At 39.8% G+C, this 21,573-nt stretch overlaps 1 protein-coding gene across 1 annotated transcript; it reads left to right on the top strand.

Annotated features, from left to right (window-relative positions):
• The first annotated feature begins 942 nt into the window (after positions 1–942).
• LOC117988874 (5-hydroxytryptamine receptor) lies at positions 943–20,128 on the top strand. The gene is made up of 4 exons (XM_069503647.1): positions 943–1,145; positions 17,031–17,164; positions 17,693–17,802; positions 17,950–20,128. The coding sequence occupies exons 1-4, from the start codon at positions 1,094–1,096 to the stop codon at positions 18,869–18,871; spliced, it is 1,218 nt and encodes a 405-aa protein (XP_069359748.1). The 5' UTR covers positions 943–1,093; the 3' UTR covers positions 18,872–20,128.
• The last annotated feature ends 1,445 nt before the right edge of the window (positions 20,129–21,573 follow it).

Raw genomic sequence — 21,573 nt, 5'->3', positions numbered from 1 at the left:
TAAGTCACATACCCGCCCAGCGAGTGGTTCGTCGACAACTGCTCGTGGGTGGACGCGGTGTCGTGGGGCTGCAACGGCTCGCTCAACGCCACGCAGCCGCTCAACGCGACCGCCACCGACGTCACGTCGCTCGTCCTCATGGCGGTCACGTCCGTTGTCCTCGCGCTCATCATCTTGGCTACTATTGTCGGTAAGTCACATACCCGCCCAGCGAGTGGTTCGTCTACAACTGCTCGTGGGTGGACGCGGTGTCGTGGGGCTGCAACGGCTCGCTCAACGCCACGCAGCCGCTCAACGCGACCGCCACCGACGTCACGTCGCTCGTCCTCATGGCGGTCACGTCCGTTGTCCTCGCGCTCATCATCTTGGCTACTATTGTCGGTAAGTCACATACCCGCCCAGCGAGTGGTTCGTCGACAACTGCTCGTGGGTGGACGCGGTGTCGTGGGGCTGCAACGGCTCGCTCAACGCCACGCAGCCGCTCAACGCGACCGCCACCGACGTCACGTCGCTCGTCCTCATGGCGGTCACGTCCGTTGTCCTCGCGCTCATCATCTTGGCTACTATTGTCGGTAAGTCACATACCCGCCCAGCGAGTGGTTCGTCGACAACTGCTCGTGGGTGGACGCGGTGTCGTGGGGCTGCAACGGCTCGCTCAACGCCACGCAGCCGCTCAACGCGACCGCCACCGACGTCACGTCGCTCGTCCTCATGGCGGTCACGTCCGTTGTCCTCGCGCTCATCATCTTGGCTACTATTGTCGGTAAGTCACATACCCGCCCAGCGAGTGGTTCGTCGACAACTGCTCGTGGGTGGACGCGGTGTCGTGGGGCTGCAACGGCTCGCTCAACGCCACGCAGCCGCTCAACGCGACCGCCACCGACGTCACGTCGCTCGTCCTCATGGCGGTCACGTCCGTTGTCCTCGCGCTCATCATCTTGGCTACTATTGTCGGTAAGTCACATACCCGCCCAGCGAGTGGTTCGTCGACAACTGCTCGTGGGTGGACGCGGTGTCGTGGGGCTGCAACGGCTCGCTCAACGCCACGCAGCCGCTCAACGCGACCGCCACCGACGTCACGTCGCTCGTCCTCATGGCGGTCACGTCCGTTGTCCTCGCGCTCATCATCTTGGCTACTATTGTCGGTAAGTCACATACCAAAAATATAATTTATAAATAGACTTTTAATAGATCTCATAAATTAAATCTTCTAAATATATAAAAGGAAAAGGTGATTGCCTGACTGACTGACTGACTGACTGTTTGACTGACTGGTCTATCAACGCACAGCTCAAACTTTGGCATGCAGATAGCTATTATGACGTATGCATCCGCTAAGAAAGGATTTTCTAAAATTCAACGCCTATGGAACGCGGTGAAATAGAGGTTTGAAATTTGTGTAGTCCACGCGTTTGAAGTCGCGAGCATTAGCTAGTAGTCTATACTTTATCTCTTGATAGACGACAGTTCCATGAGCGCTTCTTCTGAAAACAAATCTGCAAAAAGATCAACAGACTTGTCATAATAGTAAACTCAGCACCCAGGGGGGCAAGGTTCAGCCATATTTAAGCTTTATCAAAATCTTTTTTGTATAAAATAGTCCCACTTCCTACTTGCCCCAAAAACTCATTGATATCGTCAAAACATCGCAAACAATAATAAAAAGTTACTTTGCCATCTTGTCTCATCAAATTTGGGGAGAATGAAAACCCCATTTCAGAACACTCCATATAATTGTTTGTACGCTGGCTATATTCATCTAATCATATTGATATCAATACAAAATTTGGCAGCCAAGTGCTGGCTTTCTTCCAAATTAGTAACGAGGATGGGGTTCTGCGTGAAATTGCCTTCGCAAAACATCGGGAACCTTGTTGTCTTTTAGGCAGTGGTCCGACTACCGGCGAGAAAACGACTAACTATCGGCGATTTTCTCTCTCAAGAAACGCACAATAAATGTACATTCCGTGTAAATGAAAGAGATCCATATATCAAAAGTTGCTCTCTAACTGTTCACACTGCCGGCAACGACTCGCTTTACTAGTTTTGTCGCTGAGCGACAAGCTTTTAAAAATGAACTCGCTGAGCAATATTCGTTCAGCGATGCTCGTTCGCTTGAACACTTGTACGCGCGCGCACAGGTTTGCACAGGACTGAGCGGCCGCGGGCGAATGGCGCGAGTAATCGCTCGTTGCACTTGCAGCCCGGCGACACAACTATCGAAACTACACACTCGCTTCCCGCTGATCGCCAACTCGTTTAAGTTTCTAGTTCTACTCGTTTCTCGTTCATCGTCGGCGGTCGGACCACTGCCTTAGTCAAACGTTGTTTTCCAATTCTGCTGTACAGTCAACTTTTTCAACTAGAGCTGGCTGCATGCATATTGACAGTACTTTTTGGACGCAAAATTAAACTGACAACGATATTGCAGGGAAAAGTTTTTGTCCTTGTGAAAACTGGCTTTGTCCTTGTAAGCATTGGCTGGGTCCAGAGTTAGAATAATACATTTAAAAAAAAATTAAGCTTTTTTTTCATTGTATGTTTTTCTAATTTAAAACAATATGCTTAAAATACTTATTTTAAACATTTGGTTAATACAACGCCAACTCTGAGTGCTGCCCGTAGCTCGAGCGAGCTGCGTGGCAAATCCACGCTCCTTAATAATAAAGGCTCTAACATAATTAAACAGACAAATAACGTCCCAGAGCAATAACCCCGAATGTGCTTTAGGCTCCGCGCAAACGGGCCATCGATGGCCACCGGTGGCCGTCGCGCGCCACTTCCTTTGGTACCGCGCAAACGACGGTCGGTGGCCGCTACAATTTACAACAGTCTTTTAATGTGCCTGGCCGCATCGAGCCACACGCGACGGCCACAAACGCTACCACCTGAAGCTAGAAGCGGCTACAAAAATGGTTGACGCGCGCGACAGCCACTTGTGGTCTGTGGTGGTGGTAGACACTTGCGGTTGGTGGCCACTACTTTTTTTAATCCATGCTTGCAGTATTATAATGGACTGACGATGTAATTGCGCTGCTGCTGATAAAAAGTCGTCGTAGAAGACTAAAATACCGCGGAAAATAGGAAAATAACTGACGTAACGAGAGAGAGGGGTGGGTTATCGCGCGGCGTGGCGCGGGTCGGCGTTTTATGTTGGCGTGTGTCGGTGCCGGCCACAAGAAGCATGCACGACGTTTGTGGCATGCGGCGACCACCAGCGTCAACCGTGTACGCCGAGTCCGTATAAAATGTATAAAAACTAAAGCAAATAAGTCGGTGGCGGCGCTTTATGGTTGTCGCGTGTACGGAGAGGCTAAGTAGCCAGTGGCCACCACTGGTGGCATGTCGCGGACACTGTGTGGCGAAAGGACTCCACTGGCTACAAGTATGCGGCAATTCCATACAAAACGTATTAAAAATCATGTAAACAGCTTGTCGCCAGCCATCGGTGGCCGTGTTTGGTGGTCCGTCTTCGCGGAGCCTTAACATTGGGGGTTGCCGATTCATCCCTAATGACGGAAAAGTTAATTAACACGAGGGAATAACTCAATGTGGATAATTAAATTCTTTTAGACGCCGCACGTAGACCGTACGTCGTACGAAGTAAATGTGATTAAAACAATGGTAACTACTTACGTTGAGAATTTTTCTGTCATGTAGGTATGATTTTATGCATATTATTTTTAACTAGATGATGCCCGCGACTTTGTCCGCGTGGATTTAGGTTTTTTAAATCCCGCGGGAACTTTTTGATTTCCCGCGATAAAAAGTAGCCTATATCCATCCAAATGTCATGATCATGAAAAAGGGCTAGCTTGTAGTGGAAAAAAGAGGTACCTAACTCCTAAATCCTGTCTAGTTTTACTTCAATAATCGACTGGCATGATTTGATCCTAGTGATAGAATAGTTAATGACACTAACGATTATTCCTTCGAACAATTAGCTTCTGAATGCTATTAATTACCTTCTTTCCACAACGCGACGACACCGCAAAATGGGCCAATTAAAACAATAGACTTAACTAAGTATTTTTCTGACTTAAGACTGATCGCACACCTAGGATCGCTTGCCGTACTCGCTGTGGTCAGCAACTCGATTATGGTAGAATGACAACTACAATGTCACGATCACAATCATCTATCACTTTTTTAAACATTTTTTTTTAACTATTCATACTCCTAGGTTAACTTTACTATAGTTTTAGATTTATTCAATTACCATTGAATCTTGAATAATTTTTTATTGTGTTTTCACTATTTCGGAAAGTTTTAGCTACTTTTTGTATCATTTTACTTATAATATGATTAATAATAATTGTTCCATGTAAATTGTGTGAATGTGCATCTAGTGTTTGCTTTCAAATGATTTTACATACAACGTCATGTAATTTAAGATGATTTTTGTAAAAATCGCTAGCGAACCTTATTAATAAAAATAAATAAAAAAATCTGATTGGTTGATGCTCGTTCACTATTGGCTACAATGTGTTGTTGCACTTGTTGCAACAAGAATACCAAAAGTTCAGCCAATCACAATGATTGTGATTGTAATAATGAGCAGCGGGATTCCGATTGCCTCATCATCATCATCAGCATTATCATCAATCCATCGCCGGCCCCCTACTGAGTACCAATCCTTTGAATGAGAAGGGCTTAGAGTTTAGACCATAGTCCACCATGCTGACCAAGTGCGGATTGGCAGACTATACACACCACACAAGGAAACCGGCATTTCCTTAGGATGTTTTCCTTCGCTAAAGAAAGCGAAAAGTATTTAATTTAGACCCCCCCCCCCCCCCCCCGCGTAGGATGCCGTTTTAACTTCTAAGCTATCTCCACATACTTACTAGGCCAACACACCGAAAAAATTACAATAATTTTATCAGTACGCTCCGTTATTTTTCAACGCGCTCGATGCTATTGACGCGTAACGATGGCGTCATAAAGAGGCGCGTACGGCAGGTACGTACCATGCGGATAATAATATAGTATGCGATCATCTTTATCCCTCGATTCAAATTCAATTAGTGGAGTAAGTAAAGAGAGTTTTTCTCTCCTATTCAAAATTTAGCACCTTTCAGAATATCTGCTCTGTTATCGTTTCATTATGACGCCCAAATAAGATTACATTAAACTTTCTTTCTTTCCTTTTCTTTATATTTCGTTTAGAAAATAATTGATAGTCGGATAATTTCTAAGCAAGATTTTTTAAACTAAACCGTCTTTAATTTACTTTTACCTAAGTACCTATCATCATCGTCATCATGAGCAACCCATCGCCGGCTCACTACAGAGAACGGATCACCTCTCAGAGTGAGAAGGGTTTTACCCATATGATAGTCTACCACGCTGGCCAATTGCGGATTGGCCCGCAAGGGGCCCCCTTAGGGCTCCCCTACTTTCAAGATGTCTTTGTTAACATTTTAATTATCATAATAATATTATAGCTATGCTATCCAAGTAAGATTATAATTACATTCTTTTATAAAGAAAATCTATTTTTAGTTATATTCTTAGTAAATAACGTTCAATGGGCAACTCAGAACAAGGACTATTAGAAGTAGCCCTATTGTATCACTTACTGTTAGAGCGAGATAGCTAAATGCATTTAAGCTCTTATTAGAACGTGACAAAATGATTGTTTTGTCCTTATCACCGTGGCCACTTTTTTTTGTTTTCCAAAATATATTTGTACGTGAGACTTTGGCAAACAACGCGAAGTGAGGTTATGTTGACTCAAGTATTTTAAAGAAATAATTAATTTGTTTTGTTGTTTTTGTTTTTGAAGTTATTGTACAATGGTGGGTTGCAGTATACTAGGCTACAATAGCCGAAGCGAACGTAAAATAGACGGAATAACATTTCACAAGTAAGTACCTCTGCTTGAGCGAGAGGGACTGAGGGGGCCGCGCTAGTTGCATATCTGGACATATCTGTGATGGGCAAGGTATACCTACCAGTTACCGACCGAGCCGGCAAAATTAAATATTTTGCCGGTGAATTTTTATTTCGAGAAATATTATAATGGAAAAAATACATCAGTGCATTTTTATCTCAAGTAGGTGTATTTGTAGACTTAGTTAATTAGTTAATGAGCTGAAGGAAAAAGCGATAAGATTAAATATTTTGCAGGTGAATTTTTATTTCTAGAAATATTATAATAGAAAAACGGCAGCGCATTCTTACCTCAATTAAAATATGACTTAGGTATTTATTACACAAAAGAAAAAGTCAATGCATTTTATCTGAGTATGGGAAACCCATTGCGGGATAGCGCAGGTGACGTGCGGGAGTGCGGGCGTCCCTCCATTTCATAGTCCGATTGCAATCTTGAACTGTTGGGTACCTACTATTCTAATATACTTTCTAAATTAGTATATAATGTGTGCATGTTCTAAAAACTATAATAAAAAAATCTCAGTAAATTTTTATGGACCTATCCCTAAGATCCCATGAGTTTAAAATTAAATATTTTATCGGTGAATTTTTATTTCAAGAAATGTTAAGTTTAATAGAAAAATGACTGCTTTTTTATATCAAGTATAATATGAGAAAAGTTTAGTACCTACATAATATTTTTTCGCAATATATAATTTGCAATTTTGTTTTAGAAATATTATAATAAAAAAAATCTCAGTCCATTTTTATCACAAATACTAATATTTATGGTCAATGAGTTTAACAAAAAAGCGATAAAATTAAATATTTTACCGGTGAATTTTTACTTCAAGAAATATTATAATAGAAAACTGCCAGCGCATTTATATCTCGAGTATTATATTCTGGAAAAAGTTTTGTACATTTGTTTTAAAGTGTTCTACGCTCCAATTCCAGCTATTACGACTTTTATGGACGCATACAAGTATTTAGGTATATCTAGTACAGCTCGTAACAATAAAATGACATTGCAATACAATGAAACTATGCAATCGATACGGCAGACTCTAGAGAGAATTTGTATACAACACAGGTATGCAACACGAAGTTATAGCCTTTTGCGACAATATTTTTTGAATAGCGAGTCACTAGGCACTGTCCGGTATTTAGGAATATGACTGCCAGTCGCCAGACATATATTCGTATTCATAGTAATATCAGTATCACTAGTTTGTCCTTCAACATCTTGGGAATTTTGTGAAAAAATAACAAGTATTTTCACCGCGATTAATAGCCTCATCTGGTGACAGAAGGGCTGGCTCATTTTTTGCGCAACGGATCAGCCTGGCTGTCCAGCGCGGAAATGCAGCCAGTATTCTTGGCACCATTCCACGCGGTCATGATTTATATAGTAATTAGATAAGGCTAGCTTTAAGTTTTATTGTAATATTAAAAAAAAGTATTTTCAACTTAAAAAGCAATATTACTATACCAAGTGGGGTGTCATATGAAAGGGCATTACATGTATATTATAAAACAGATTTTTATATATTTTTATGCGTAACAGTTTTTGATTTATCGTGCAAAATATCGAAAAAATACGACTGTAGCAACCCTCGATGCACGAGTCGCACTTAGCTGGTTTTATTCAGATACAAGTTAGCCCTTGACTGCAATCTCACCAGGTGGTAAGTGATGATGTATAGTCTAAAAGCCGGTTCCCACTTGTCCTTTGGCGGGCCCGGATTTTTATCGGATGTTCCACTGGTATTCCAGATAAATAAATTATGTACTTCGTAGGTATTTAAGTATGAAATATATCAAAATGAAAATGAAAAACTGCAAACTACTGAAGCAAAAATCTCAGATTAGAATTTCCTCGGCACATGACATGGGTCTGTTCCCTATAACAAGGTACCCGTAATATATCCCCCGGGGGTCACACTCCAGCTCACACATTCCAATTTCCCTTTTCATCTGCTAGTGGCTTGGGGTAGTGTTTTAAATTAATCTATACTCTATACTATTACTGTGTCTGTCTGTAATTTAGAAATAACTACCTCATATTAAGCTCATATTGTTATTTGAACCGTACCATGACTGAATCACATGTTTTAAAAATTTTGTCAGTCTGTCTGTTTGAATGGGATAATCTACGGAACGGCTGAACCTATTTTCACGGTACTTTTATCTAATAAATAAAATCACATGTTTTTAAATTTTTTGTCTGTCCGTTTGTTTGAACGGGATAATCTTCGGAACAGCTGAACCTATTTTTACAGGACTTTCACAGACAAGTAGAGGATTAACCAAGGAATTTTTAACCGACTTTGAAAAAGAGGAGTTGTGTTTTTCTACCTATATACACCGATATCTCCGAGATTTCTTAACCGATTTGTGTATTTTTATATTCGATAGGGAAACTTTGCGACACTGTCTCATAAAAATTTTGGATTCCATCTCTTCAATCCTGATGCTGTACGAGAACTGACCATTAAAACTGATGGGATTAAAAAACTGATATTGGAGGTACCTACCAAGTAAAGACTTTTTGTACTCGAGGTCCCAACTCCTCAGCCCTGATGCTGTAAGAAACCGCATTCCTAAATCGTGGTGATCCCAGGGGATTTTAAAATAATCGTGCATTTGGATGTTTTTACGAAGTTTGGTACTGGGTTAGGTCCTACCTACTTACAGTGGCGTGCAGGTCATAGAGGCATAAATGCACTGCTTACCCCAGTTGTAATAGCTCAATGCATATTTTTCATTATGACCTGTCAGTAAACAGGTTCCTACCTAACTAATGCCTACCCTGGCTTCAAACACTGTGCACGCCACTGCCTACTTACCTACCTTTCATGATTCTAGGTCAAGAGAAGGTACCCTATAGGTTTTGGTTCCCTTGTCTTGACAGACACGACAGACAGACAAAGAAGTGATCCTATAAACCCTTAAAAGATCACTTTTTCCTTTAGAATAATATGTTTTATTCAGCTTTTTTCAAGTGCTTATGAATCGTCAGGTAGTTTTAATTTACCACTGGTTCGGAATGCCGTTCCTACCGTGCCGTTTTGAGGTACGGAACCCTAAAAATCTCAGATTAGAATTTCCTCGGCACATTCCTCGGCACAACACGGTTCTCTATAACAAGGTGTATCCTCGGGGGATCCAATTTACCTTTTCATCTGCTACTGGCTTGTTTCTTAATGGAGGGTAGTGTTTTTAAATCTATTCCTAATTATAAATCTGCAAAGTAGCCTCTGTCTATTGTGTAAATATGTCTGTCTGTCTATTTTTTACAAGTTAAAAAATCGATTAGAAAAGCATATTACACAATTGAAGATTAACTAAATTATAAAATAGCGCGGGTTTGACCTGCAGCTCGTTCCAGCAACACGCGGGACTGCAAGTACGTTTTAGGTTTCTGTCTGTCTGTCACACTTCCTAAGTGGTAAAGTGGTGGACGAAGTCGCAGGCATCAGCTAGTAATATGGTAATTATGTCCTAAAATAAAAAAGTGCAGAAAATGTCAGATTTCAATCTATCTTCAGATCAGACAAGGGTCTAGACAGTGGCGCTCTATAACAAGGTCTATAATATCCTCTAGGGATCGCAGTCAGGTTCACACATTCCAATTTCCCTTTCATCTGCTAGTCACTTATTTTTTCATGGATAAGGGTAGATAGGTTTTAAAATTCTTTTGAGGGCTCCGTACCACAAAAGGAAAAACCGAACCCTTATAGGATCACTTTGTTGTCTGTCTGTCTGTCGGTCTGTCAAGAAACCTACAGGGTACTTCCCGTTGACCTAGAATCATGAAATTTGGCAGGTAGGTAGATCTTATAGCTGACATTCGGGGAAAAATGAAAACTGAAAACCGTGAATTTGTGGTTACATCACACAAAAAAAAATTGTTGTCATGAACTAATAATTAGTATTTTCCATTTTCTAAGTAAGATAACTATATCAAGTGGGGTATCATATAAAAGGTCTTCATCTGTGCATTCTAAAACAGATTTTTATTTATGTATGTATTGTTATTTTTTTGATTAGTTTGATAGTTTCCAGTTTTTGAATTATCGTGCCAAATGTCGAAAAAATACGACTGTAGTACGGAACCCTCATTGCGCGAGCCTGACTCGCACTTGGCCGGTTTTTTATTTGAATACTAGACGCTTTAGCTAGGCGAGCCTTTGAGTGCGCTCGTTTCTGGAGGTAATGCTGCACGCCTAAAAGTTCTCTATAATGTTCTAAAAGGTATGTGATGTGAAGTCTACCATTCCGCACTTGGCCTGGTGTACTATGGCCCTGGTCACTTACCTGGTGGTTAGTGACGATGCAGTCTAAGATGGAAGCGGGCAAACCTGGAAGGGGCAGTTTTAATTAAACCCATGCCCCTTTGGTTTCTACACCGCATCGTACCGGAACGCTAAATCGCTTGGCGGACCAGACCAGACCAGAATTTAGAAATTATAAAACTCCAAACCCCTGCCAGGAATCGAACCCGGGACCCCTCACTAATAAGACCACAGTGCTTACCACTGCGCTAGGGAGGTCGTTAAAATCCTTCTTATTCTGAAAGGCCCGTACTCAATAGTGGCAAGATAAGATAAGATAAGTTTATTAATTGCAAAAATTGTATGTACATAGGGTCTTAAAAATATAAAAGTCCAATTACAATCTGCCATCAATGGCGCGCAATTTTACAATAGTGTCAGTTACACATTTAGTTACAATTTACATACTAAAAAAAAAAAAAAAATTAAATATGATGTCAAAGAAAACCTAAAATAGTCTTATTTAAGTACATGTTAATATTAACTTAATAATAAATTAATTACATTGATGAAATTGATTACTTAATGAAATCTCGAAATTAATATGTCGTACGAAGTCATCCACTGCATAAAAAAATTTTTCTTGCAACAATTTTTTTAATTTATGACAGAATTGTTTAAATGGAAGCATTTTAATCTTTATCGGCAATTTGTTATAAAAAATTATGCACATAGAGTAACAATTTTTTTGGTATAGGTAATGCTGTTTTGGAGATCCTATCAAACACTAATTTATCTTGATTTCTCAATCCTCTTTTTCCAACATTATCATGCAGAGTTTTAAACAATGAAAGTTCGTTTTGACAAACTTTGCAATTTCTAAAATGTACATACATGGAAGTGGCAATATCCCATGTTTTTGAAAGACAGGCTTACATGACTCATAAGGAGGCATGTTAAGAATAGCTTGTAGACATTGTTTCTGAACTATGAATGCGATACAATGGCTTGAGATGATGATAAGACGTATCCAAAATGAAAACACACCCCGATTTCCCTTTTCATCTGCTAGTGACTCAGTCCTTCATGGGTAAGGGTGCAGCAGTATTTTAAAATTCATTCCTTGATTTCCACAATAATGCAATTTCCATGCAAACTACAAAGTTCACCCTTAACTGTCTGTTGGATAAAGATATTTAAATTTTGTTGTGTCAGAGCGGCTAAAGCGATTTAATTCAGCAACAAAACAAAAGTCCATTTGGCTACTTTCAACAGAACTTTATCTGAGGATCATTGTTATGTCGATAACAATTTATTACTGATATGAAAAATCTGCTAGATCGATTGATATTTGGATCCTGTTGCAACACGTTAAAAATACGAACTTCCTATCCTATCACGTCTTTCAGAGAACGGCAGGGCCTACATAATAAAGATAATGTTCTCCCGACCGATTTCGGTCAGCACGGCTAGCATGGGCCGAAGATAAAAATTATATCCCCCGATTTTATCCACCGGACAGGAGATAACATTAACTTCTCCACCCCTCAGAGCACGGCAACAGGGGAGAGGAGAAGTTTATCCCCGTTTGTCATTTCACGGGGACTCGGGTGACTATTTATCCACCGTCTATAGCATGGGGCCAAATAAAAGAAGATAAACTGTCCTTTTTTGACATTTGAGAGGGATAATTTTATCCTCGAGATTTGAGGTGGGTATTATGCTCATAGAACTTTAACTCAATTATTAAAAGATCAAAAAACATGTCTCGCGGTTTCTTTATTGTTTTGAAATAGAGAATTTAGAACGAAAATAACATGAGCACGTAATTAGTGATGGAAGTAATCCCTTTGAATTTCCCGACGCTGAGTTCCGACACTTGTTTCGGATGGACAAATATTATGTGCTGTACTTGTGCGAGCAGCTTAATGAAGCACTAAAGCCGATTAATTCGGTGGATGGATTCATAAAAGTAAGTACCTAAGTACTTACCTATTACCTAAAACCATCTTGTGCAAACGAATAGGTACCTACTTAGGTAGGTACCTACAAATAGGTCCTACATGCGGCTATTATCTATTTATTCTACGTCCTCACATCTATAAGACTCTTGGCAGATGGTAGTTACCAGTGAGATACAAGTCAAGGTCATGGGATGACTATTGCCCGCGACTTCATCTGTGTGGATTTAGGTTTTGAAAATCCTGTGAGAACTATTTGATTTTCCAGAATAAAAAGTAGCCTGTGTCCATCCTCGGGATGTAAGCTAACTCTGTAGGTACTAAATTTCATCTAAATCGGTTAGACTGTTGGGCTGTGAAAAGCTAGCAGACAGACAGGCAGACACACTTTCGCATTTATAATATTAGTATGGATTATTGGAAATATAAATTAACACATGTCTCATTATAATAAAATCATTTATTTGAACAAAATAGGCAGGAGTCTAATTTAACAAAACAATTCTTAAATTAAAATACCTAACATATTAACTGAAACAAGTTACACACCTATATGATAGTTAAATACATATTGATACACAAACACAATAACACTACAAATTATAATGGTTCATCATAAGTGTTTTGTAAGAGTAAATATGTTAGCCTATTATACTTTATAGACCATTTCAGTATATCGTCTTACTCTTAATTTATTATTATTGAAAATCATTAATGTATAAATTGTATATTTCAGAATTCCAATGGAACAACCAAAGGACAGACTAGAAAATGTAACAAATAAAGAAATCTCACATATCTATGGATCAAACCAGACTGCTAACTGTTGCCCGACAATAAAAGGGAAAAAGGGATGGAATAATAAATACATATTTGCATTAAAATATATTTCTTTAAGTACCTATTACCTAAAACCACCTTGTGCAAACCCATCCTTATATCTACTACTACTACTAGGGTTCTGTAGGGTACCAATGGGACCCTATTACAGTCTCAGCTCTCCGTCTGTCTGTCGTAACAGGTTAAAGTTGAAATTTTGTATTTCTATTGCTGCTATAACAAAAAATAAGTTTCAAAATGAACCCTACAAATTTTGCTTTAAGTACTCTTTCTGTGTGTTTGAGTAACAAACAAACTTTTAGGCATAATATTAGGAATACCAATTAAAACAATGCTTATTTGGATGTACACAAATCTCAGATGTTAACTTAACAGATCTAAAAGTAGTGCTATTATCCTTAAGAAAAGGAAGTAACAAGTTTAATGTTCAATCAAACCACACTGCCATAGAATAACTTCCTATATTCATAATTATTTACAAATTACAAAAATGTACATAATATCCTCTACTTACTTTTATTCATTTATTGGCATTTATAGGCAAACAACTCGGGGCTATTGGTTTTATAAAGTACCCACTGTGTACAAAGTGGGTAAAAGAACAGTCTCACCGACACTTCAAAGATTTCCTGCCATAAGATAAAAAACATTGGCTTGATACGGTTATAAAGAAATTAGGTTAGTTTAATAGCTCAAACCATACTAGCTTAACCAATTTTAAGTGATATGAACTCTTCTCAGTGCAGTGTGCAGAACTGTTAGTTTTATCATCATCTCAAACAATAATGAAAATATTTTATGTTGATAAGATGTGTAGATAGGTACCTAACTTATCTATTCCAATAGGTACCTTTACCTAAAGTTATTTTGATTTTGTTATACAAGACACACATTTAATAGAACTAAATTATCTCTCTGGCTGGCCCATTATGGAGTCTTCAGGTCCAATTCCTGTTGAGCATTCATGCCCAACAGTGATAATTAATATTGAACACTTATGTGCTCATATATGTGACCGACGGCACTATTGAGACATTTCCCGGTGGTCCTACATCCCGAGCTGCCTCATCATACTTGTCAGTCAGTGGCCAGTGCCCTTCTTCAAGTACATATTTCCATGTCTGCAAATAAAACAACAATTTATGCATTTATTTGTCGCTAACAATATCAATATATTATTATTTCAATTTTGTGTACTGACTAACTGACTAACACAAATTGTCTTTGTGATACTTACTGTGATAGCTAGGAATTTCAACTATTCGATTATTTTTTAATTTGGATAAGTAGGTACCTACCTAATTTAAAAGTGGAGTTAGGTTAGGGTTAAGTAAACACAATAACAATACATTATACACTGTGAATGTTTTTTAAACTATTTTACGGCTCCGGGTTCTAGCTCTTTTAAAATAAAAAGCAGCCACAGACGAGTTACGAGTAACGAAAACGCGCAAAATCAAAAGCACAGATAAAAAATAATAACACTTTGACATTAGCCGGGGACTAGTCTTTCCCCGCCTTATCACCGGGGATAATTATATCCAACCCTGTGCCCATGCTCGGAGAGTGGAAATAACTATCGGAGGGGATAAAATTTTTATCCTTTCCTCGGGGAGAAAATTTCCCGGCCCATGCTAGGCCTGCAGGGCAGCCAATCTCCATAGAGATTAACAACTCCGCGGGAGATATTATAGTGCCCAAGTGTGTGCGCGAAGACAGATGCAATCTCTATTCCTTCCTTCTCATAGCCTAATGGGGCGGAAATACGACACGACCGGAGAAAATTCAAACGTAAGACCAACGACTTTACGTGCTCTCCGAGACACGGGGCTGAAACGTCGCCAACTTCCTAATTCCGGTTAGTCTGAAAAAAACAGAAAAACCCCATGCCTAATTATTTTCGACCCGTCATTTTTGGCGAAATGCATTTTAATGTAATGCAAACCTCACTATTCTAAGAACCTTGTTGACCTTAAATTTAGTCTCTCAAGAACTAGATTTAACTTGTTCTGATGATGATGATAAACTAGAGCTGTACTAGATTATGCCCCCGACTTCGTTTACGTGGGTATAGGTTTTTAGAAATCCCGTGGTAACTCTTTGAGTTTCCGGGGTAAAAGTATATCCCCCCCCGGGATGTAAGCTAACTCTGTACCAAATTTCATCAAAATCGGTTAAACTGTTGGGCCGTGCATAGCTAGTAGATAACCAGACAGACACACTTTCACATTTATAATATTAGTACTATGGATTATTTGGATTTTAGTAAATAAATAAAAGAACTACATGTTTGAATAAATGAATGAATGAAGCTGTTACCAATAGCCGCTCTACCTTTAAGTAAATCTCTTTCGTACCAACCCATAACCTCGATATAAAAATCGAAGTCACGTTCTCAGCTCTTCGCCCCCGGCGATAGAAAAGTGGCTAAGTTTTCCTTTGATGCCCTTTATTATTTAAATAGCTTACGGGTTTTTCACGTCGATATGGGCGCCACTATAGGATTATTTTCAGGGAGGTAACAAATAATAAAAATTTCAAAATGGCCGCCATCCAAATTGAAAAAAAAATATTTCTGTAGGTATTTCTTGTACGATGGTACGGAACCCTTTACTTGGCCTGTTTTTTAAGTTACCGTTAACCGTCCAAACTAACCTACTATCTGTGGTCCAGTTACATGTCAATGCAACAGTTAAAGTTTTTTTACAGTTATTGTTAAACTTTGCCCACCATTGAAGTAAAGCATGTCGCACAAGTCAGTATTCATACCTTCCTAAATTATGTAAGGTTAAACTCAGGAAATAAGGTTAAAAAAACCGGCCAAGTGCGAGTCAGCCTCGCGCAATGAGGGTTCTGTACTACAGTTGTATTTTTCGACATTTTGCACGATAATTCAAAAACTATGATGCATAAATATAAAAAATAAATCTGTTTTAGAATGTACAGGTGAAGACCTTTCATATGATACCACACTTGATATAGTCAGTCACTTCGAAAGCTGAAAATACTAATTATTATTTCATGACCACAATTAATATTTTTTTGTGTGATCTAACCCTAAATTCAAGGTTTTCCGATTTTTCCCCAAATGTCAGCTATAAGATCTACCTGCCTGCCAAATTTCATGATTCTAGCTCAACGGGAAGTACCCTGTAGGTTGACAGACAGACAGACAGACAGACAGACAGACAACAAAGTGATCCTATAAGGGTTTCGTTTTTCCTTTTGAGGTACGGAACCCTAAAAATAGATGCAGATTTAACAAATCCTGACTTGTGCATTGTGCAACCCATATTGCCTTTATTGGCGGTATATAATGGTAGATAACCATAGCGTAACTTTAATCACCTGTCATGCAACTAGGATTAAGCAGAACATCTGTAGGTTACTCGGTTACTTGAAATTCATTTCCAGCCATTAGATTCAATTAAATCAAGAAGCTCTACGAACTAAGTCGCTCCATATACATGAATTTGTAGCTCCGAATAATTCAGAGCTCCCTTCAGGTTTCTTGTAATTAGATTTGAGGTTGAGAGTTCTAGTAGCGAAATAATCTACAGATTTATTTAAATCCATCCATACCAATATTATAAATGCGAAAGTGTGTGTGTCTATCTGTCTGCCAGCCTTTCACTGCCCATCCGTTCAACCAATTTCGACGAAATTTGCTACCAAATATACCAGAGATAGAGATAGAAATAGAGATATCCCGGGGAAGGACATAGGCCACTTTTTATCCCGGAAAATCAAAGAGTTCCCACGGGATTTTTAAAACCTAAATCCACGCGGACGAAGTCTTTATCTAAACCCATGCGAAAATCACGTCAATCCGTTGCACCGTTGCGACGTGATTGAAGAACAAACCAACAAAAAAATAAACCAACAAACAAACACACTTTCGCATTTATAATAAGGGTACTGATTTCACTTCTGAGCCGTATATATAAAATATATTTGACACATAGGTGACACATATTTGAAGAATATGTGTCACCGTTGAAGGACATGTCATGAAGAACATCATCGTCAAGAACTAATACACTTGTAACCTTCAAAATTCTTCTTCTTCTCACAGGTAATGTGTTCGTGATAGCAGCGATCATAATCGAGAGGAACCTGCAGAACGTCGCCAACTACCTGGTCGCATCGCTGGCGGTCGCTGACCTCATGGTCGCCTGCCTCGTCATGCCTCTCGGTGCTGTCTATGAGGTAAATCATAGAGTATGTAAACACGCCTTTATAGTGGGGAGTGTTTTAACAGCTTTTAGACCTCATTCCACCTTCCTTTTTCTACAACCGCTTCGCACGCCACCGTAAGCAATTCCACCCTCACCACTTGGGTGTCTGAACAGTCCGTTGTGCCAGATCCTTCTTTCCACGCACATGCAAACTGTGGAATCAACTCCCATCGGTGGTGTTCTCACTAGATTACAACATGGGGTTATTCAAGGGGTGGACCAACAAATTCCTGAAAGGCCGGCAACGCTTCGGCAGTTTGGGACCCCAACGTCTATCGGTTGTACGAACTTTGGGCCCTGTCCATTGCACTTCAGCTTCGCATCCGTTGAGCTATGTCGGTTACTCTAGTTCTCCTACGGATCTCCTCATTTCTGATTTGATCACGTAGAGAAACTCCAAGCATAGCTCTCTTCATCGCCCGCTGAATGACTCTGAGCTTTCTTATGAGGCCTAATGCATTTTTTATACCAATAATAACTCGTGGTCTTTTTTCATCAGGTCAGTCAAGGATGGATCCTGGGACCCGAGCTTTGTGATATGTGGACTTCTAGTGACGTACTCTGCAGCTCCGCTTCTATTCTTCACCTCGTTGCTATTGCTACTGATAGGTAGGTAGTGATAACTTAAATCATAATTAAAAATCAGTTCTTCCTAAGCCCTCACTAGAACTCCATTTAATGCCCATGTTTCTGATTTATTAGTAAAAGTACATTTAGTGATGATCATAGAGACTATTAAGTGACTTTCCTTCTCAGGTATTGGGCTGTGACAAACGTCGACTACATTCACATAAGAAACGAGAAGAGAATATTCACAATGATCGTCCTCGTATGGACGGCTGCGCTCGTGGTCTCCCTAGCCCCACAGCTGGGCTGGAAAGACCCCGACTACCTGGCCAGGATAACCCAGCAACAGAAGTGCCTCGTTAGTCAAGACCTAGCGTACCAGATCTTCGCCACATGCTCCACTTTCTACGTTCCCCTAGCTGTCATACTCATCCTGTATTGGAAGATATTCCAAACGGCACGGAGACGTATAAGGAGAAGAAGGGATCCGCCTCCTCCAAGACCGACGTCAGCTGACGGTGCAACACCTTCAGGACGCCCAGTACAATCGGCAAGGGATAGACGATTCGTAAAGAAACGATTCCTGAATTTGAAGAAATGCAATCAACGAACTCGAGCTGAAAAATTAGCAGCAGCTCTTTTACTTACCGAGGGTCAGAGTACATCTACAGTAGATACTCTTGATGAAGAACCTCGCACAACAGCTTTTACGATCAATGAAAAGGTGGCACCATCAGTGTCGCCGGAGAAGTCTTCCTCGACTGTCACAAATGGATCGAAGCAGGAGCGAGCTATCGTACCAGGTCCCTCTCAGAGGGAAAAGAAGGAAACTTTAGAAGCGAAGAGGGAGAGGAAAGCGGCGAAAACGCTCGCTATAATCACTGGAGCATTCGTGTTTTGTTGGCTGCCGTTTTTCATAATGGCGTTGGTGATGCCGATCTGTCAGACTTGTGTGATCAGCGACTACCTCGCGAGCTTCTTCCTCTGGCTCGGCTACTTCAACTCTACCCTGAACCCTGTAATCTACACGATATTCAGCCCCGACTTTCGCCAAGCATTCGCACGGTTACTTTTCGGCACGCATCGGCGCGGCCGTAACAAAAAGTTCTAACGAAAATGCCACTACTGTATATTTATACTATTATAATTGAGCCGCGACAGAGTGAACTAGAGTGAGGAAACTCCCGGCTTTGATCCTGAATCAACATCTATCAAATTAGGCTAGTGGTGACGTGAAATTAATAAGACTTACCTATTACCTACTTCGTACATTCATGGTGAAATCAAAGATATAGTGTGTACATTTGAGAACTCACTCGCCATATTTGATTTGTGTCAACTGTCATGTCAAAAGATTTTGGTCCTTTCAGTTGACACATACCTAGAGCAATTATGGCGAGTGAGTTCTTAAAATTTATGCAGTAGGTATATCTAGTCATATCCTACCTAGCGTCAAATGTAGGTAACATTTGACGGCTGCCAGTGTCGGTGAAGCCTTTTGTTTACAAGTTGCCTATACTGTCGTGAACTATGGCCGCGAGCTATTTGAATTGGACTTTAATATTTCATCCTCTATTTGTATAATATTTCGGCTTTATGTATGTTATACATACTTCGACATCTGTAGTTAATGTAAATATAAGTTAGTCAAAGTTGTAAATAATATAAAGATATAATAGTATTGGTCCAAGATCCCAGTGCCGCCAGACATGCCTTATTTTCTGAGAAACAAAATGTGTGGGACAGAGTAGTCCTAGTGTGTACTTTTAATGTACGCATATTTGCTAGCTTGTACCTCGGGCCAAAGATATCAGTTGCTAAAGGCACGTAAAACATATATATAGTATTCTGTAAAACATACCCACATAAAAATCAGCAGTCAGACTAAGAAAAAAGAGTATTTATTTATATAGGTAGGTACTTTCAGTAGCTGATACCAAATCAAATCAAATGGTTTATTCAAAATAGGTAATAAACTACACTTTTTGATAGTCAGTTGTTGCATTTATAAGATGATATAGTGGTGATAATTTTTGCGCGAACTTAAAACTAAAGCTACGAAGGCTCCAAATGGCCTAGCTATAAATTGGCCCACGGCACAAGCTAGCAGATATGCATACGTTAATCACACCACGTTAATGCACACTAACACCATTCTATCCCAAACATTTTGTTACTCAGAAAATGAGGAAGGTCTGGCGGCAGTGGGATCTTTGCCCTATATATGCGATAGCAATGTTGGGAATTGTTTTTTATAGTTTATGCAGCCGCGGCGACGTCGTTCGAGAGTCCCAGGCGACGCCGCCGCCGCTCTCGCGTTGTTTCCTGTGACATTACGAAATAAATATTCAAATTATATCACATAAAAGTCTTTTATTGCCCCTTCCAATACTGCCGCTCGTTAATATCATACGAGCTCTTATTTCTGGTACTTTGCTCCCGTTAATGGATAAAACGTAATTATGTAATATTATAAATATGGCGTAAGTAGGCAATATCTCTGCTTATCACTTATTGGAATACTTTATATTATTTCAGTACTTCATCATCATCATCATCATCAACCAATAGACGTCTACTGCTGGACATAGGTGTAGATGCGTGGATGACAATTTAAAGATTTCTCTTGCAGTTGTAAAATGATTTATTGAACGCAGACCGTTGGTTAGTTTTTAACAAGAAGAACAAAGGAATTTATGAAAACGTCAATCGATACAAAAATATATAGAAAATTGCGGGTGGTTATAAAAATATTATGTTGCATGAACTGACATTTGGAAAAGATAATAAATGTGTGATTTTAGATTATTAATGTTTGATTCCAAAATATTAAACATGAGTTGTAAAAGTGACTAATTTATCCCTCCCTGCGACTCGTCTGATGTCGTCCGTCCACCTAGTGGGGGGTCTTCCAACGCTGCGTCTTCCGGTGCGAGGTCGCCATTCCAGCACCTTGGGACCCCAACGTCTTGTGCGAACTATGTGCCCTGCCCATTGCCAAAGTTCGTATTGGAATTTTAAAATATATTTTTATAATTTTAAGTGGTTATAACGTCCGCCTTCTAATCGGAGGTCGGGGGTTCGATCCCGGGCACGCGCCTCTAACTTTTCGGAGTTATGTGCGTTTTAATTAATTAAATATAACTTGCTTTAACGGTGAAGGAAAACATCGTGAGGAAACCTGCATGCCTTAGAGTTCTCCATAATATTCTCAAAGGTGTGTGAAGTCTACCAATCCGCACATGGCCAGCGTGGTAGACTATGGCCAAACCCCTTCTCACTCTGAGAGGAGACCCGTGCTCTGTAGTGAGCCGGTAATGGGTTGCATCATCAATTTTTATGATAGTGTTTTTACCTACACTTCAAGGAAATTTCTAAATAATTTTAAATGCACATCAAAAATTGTTGATCCGGCAGGATTCGAACCTGCATCTTCGGGTTCTGGGTTTCGCACCAGACGCCTTGACCGCTAGGCCAGGCGAAGATAAGTTCGAATCCTGCCGGTTCCGCAATTTTTGATGCGTATTTATAATTATTTAAATTTTTTAAATACCTAAGTCCAGGCAAAGTCGCGAGAATCGGCTAGTTCCTATAACGTATCAAACATATTTTCTTTGTATTGATATAATAGGTATATTCCCTCTTTGAAGACATTACTGGAAATGGCAAAAAAGCAAATGGCGTAACAATGAATCATTTCTTATTTGTACGCGTTATATCCAAACAGGAATAGCTGGCTGATGAAAAATAAAGGTAAATATTATCATTTCTTTATTGCTGACGTTTACTATGAATATGATCTTCTTCTTCAAG

The sequence above is a fragment of the Maniola hyperantus genome, chromosome 15 (genome assembly GCF_902806685.2).
Source record: "Maniola hyperantus chromosome 15, iAphHyp1.2, whole genome shotgun sequence".
Classification (NCBI taxonomy): Eukaryota; Metazoa; Arthropoda; class Insecta; order Lepidoptera; family Nymphalidae; genus Maniola; species Maniola hyperantus.
This window is presented reverse-complemented; position numbering and strand designations above follow the sequence as displayed.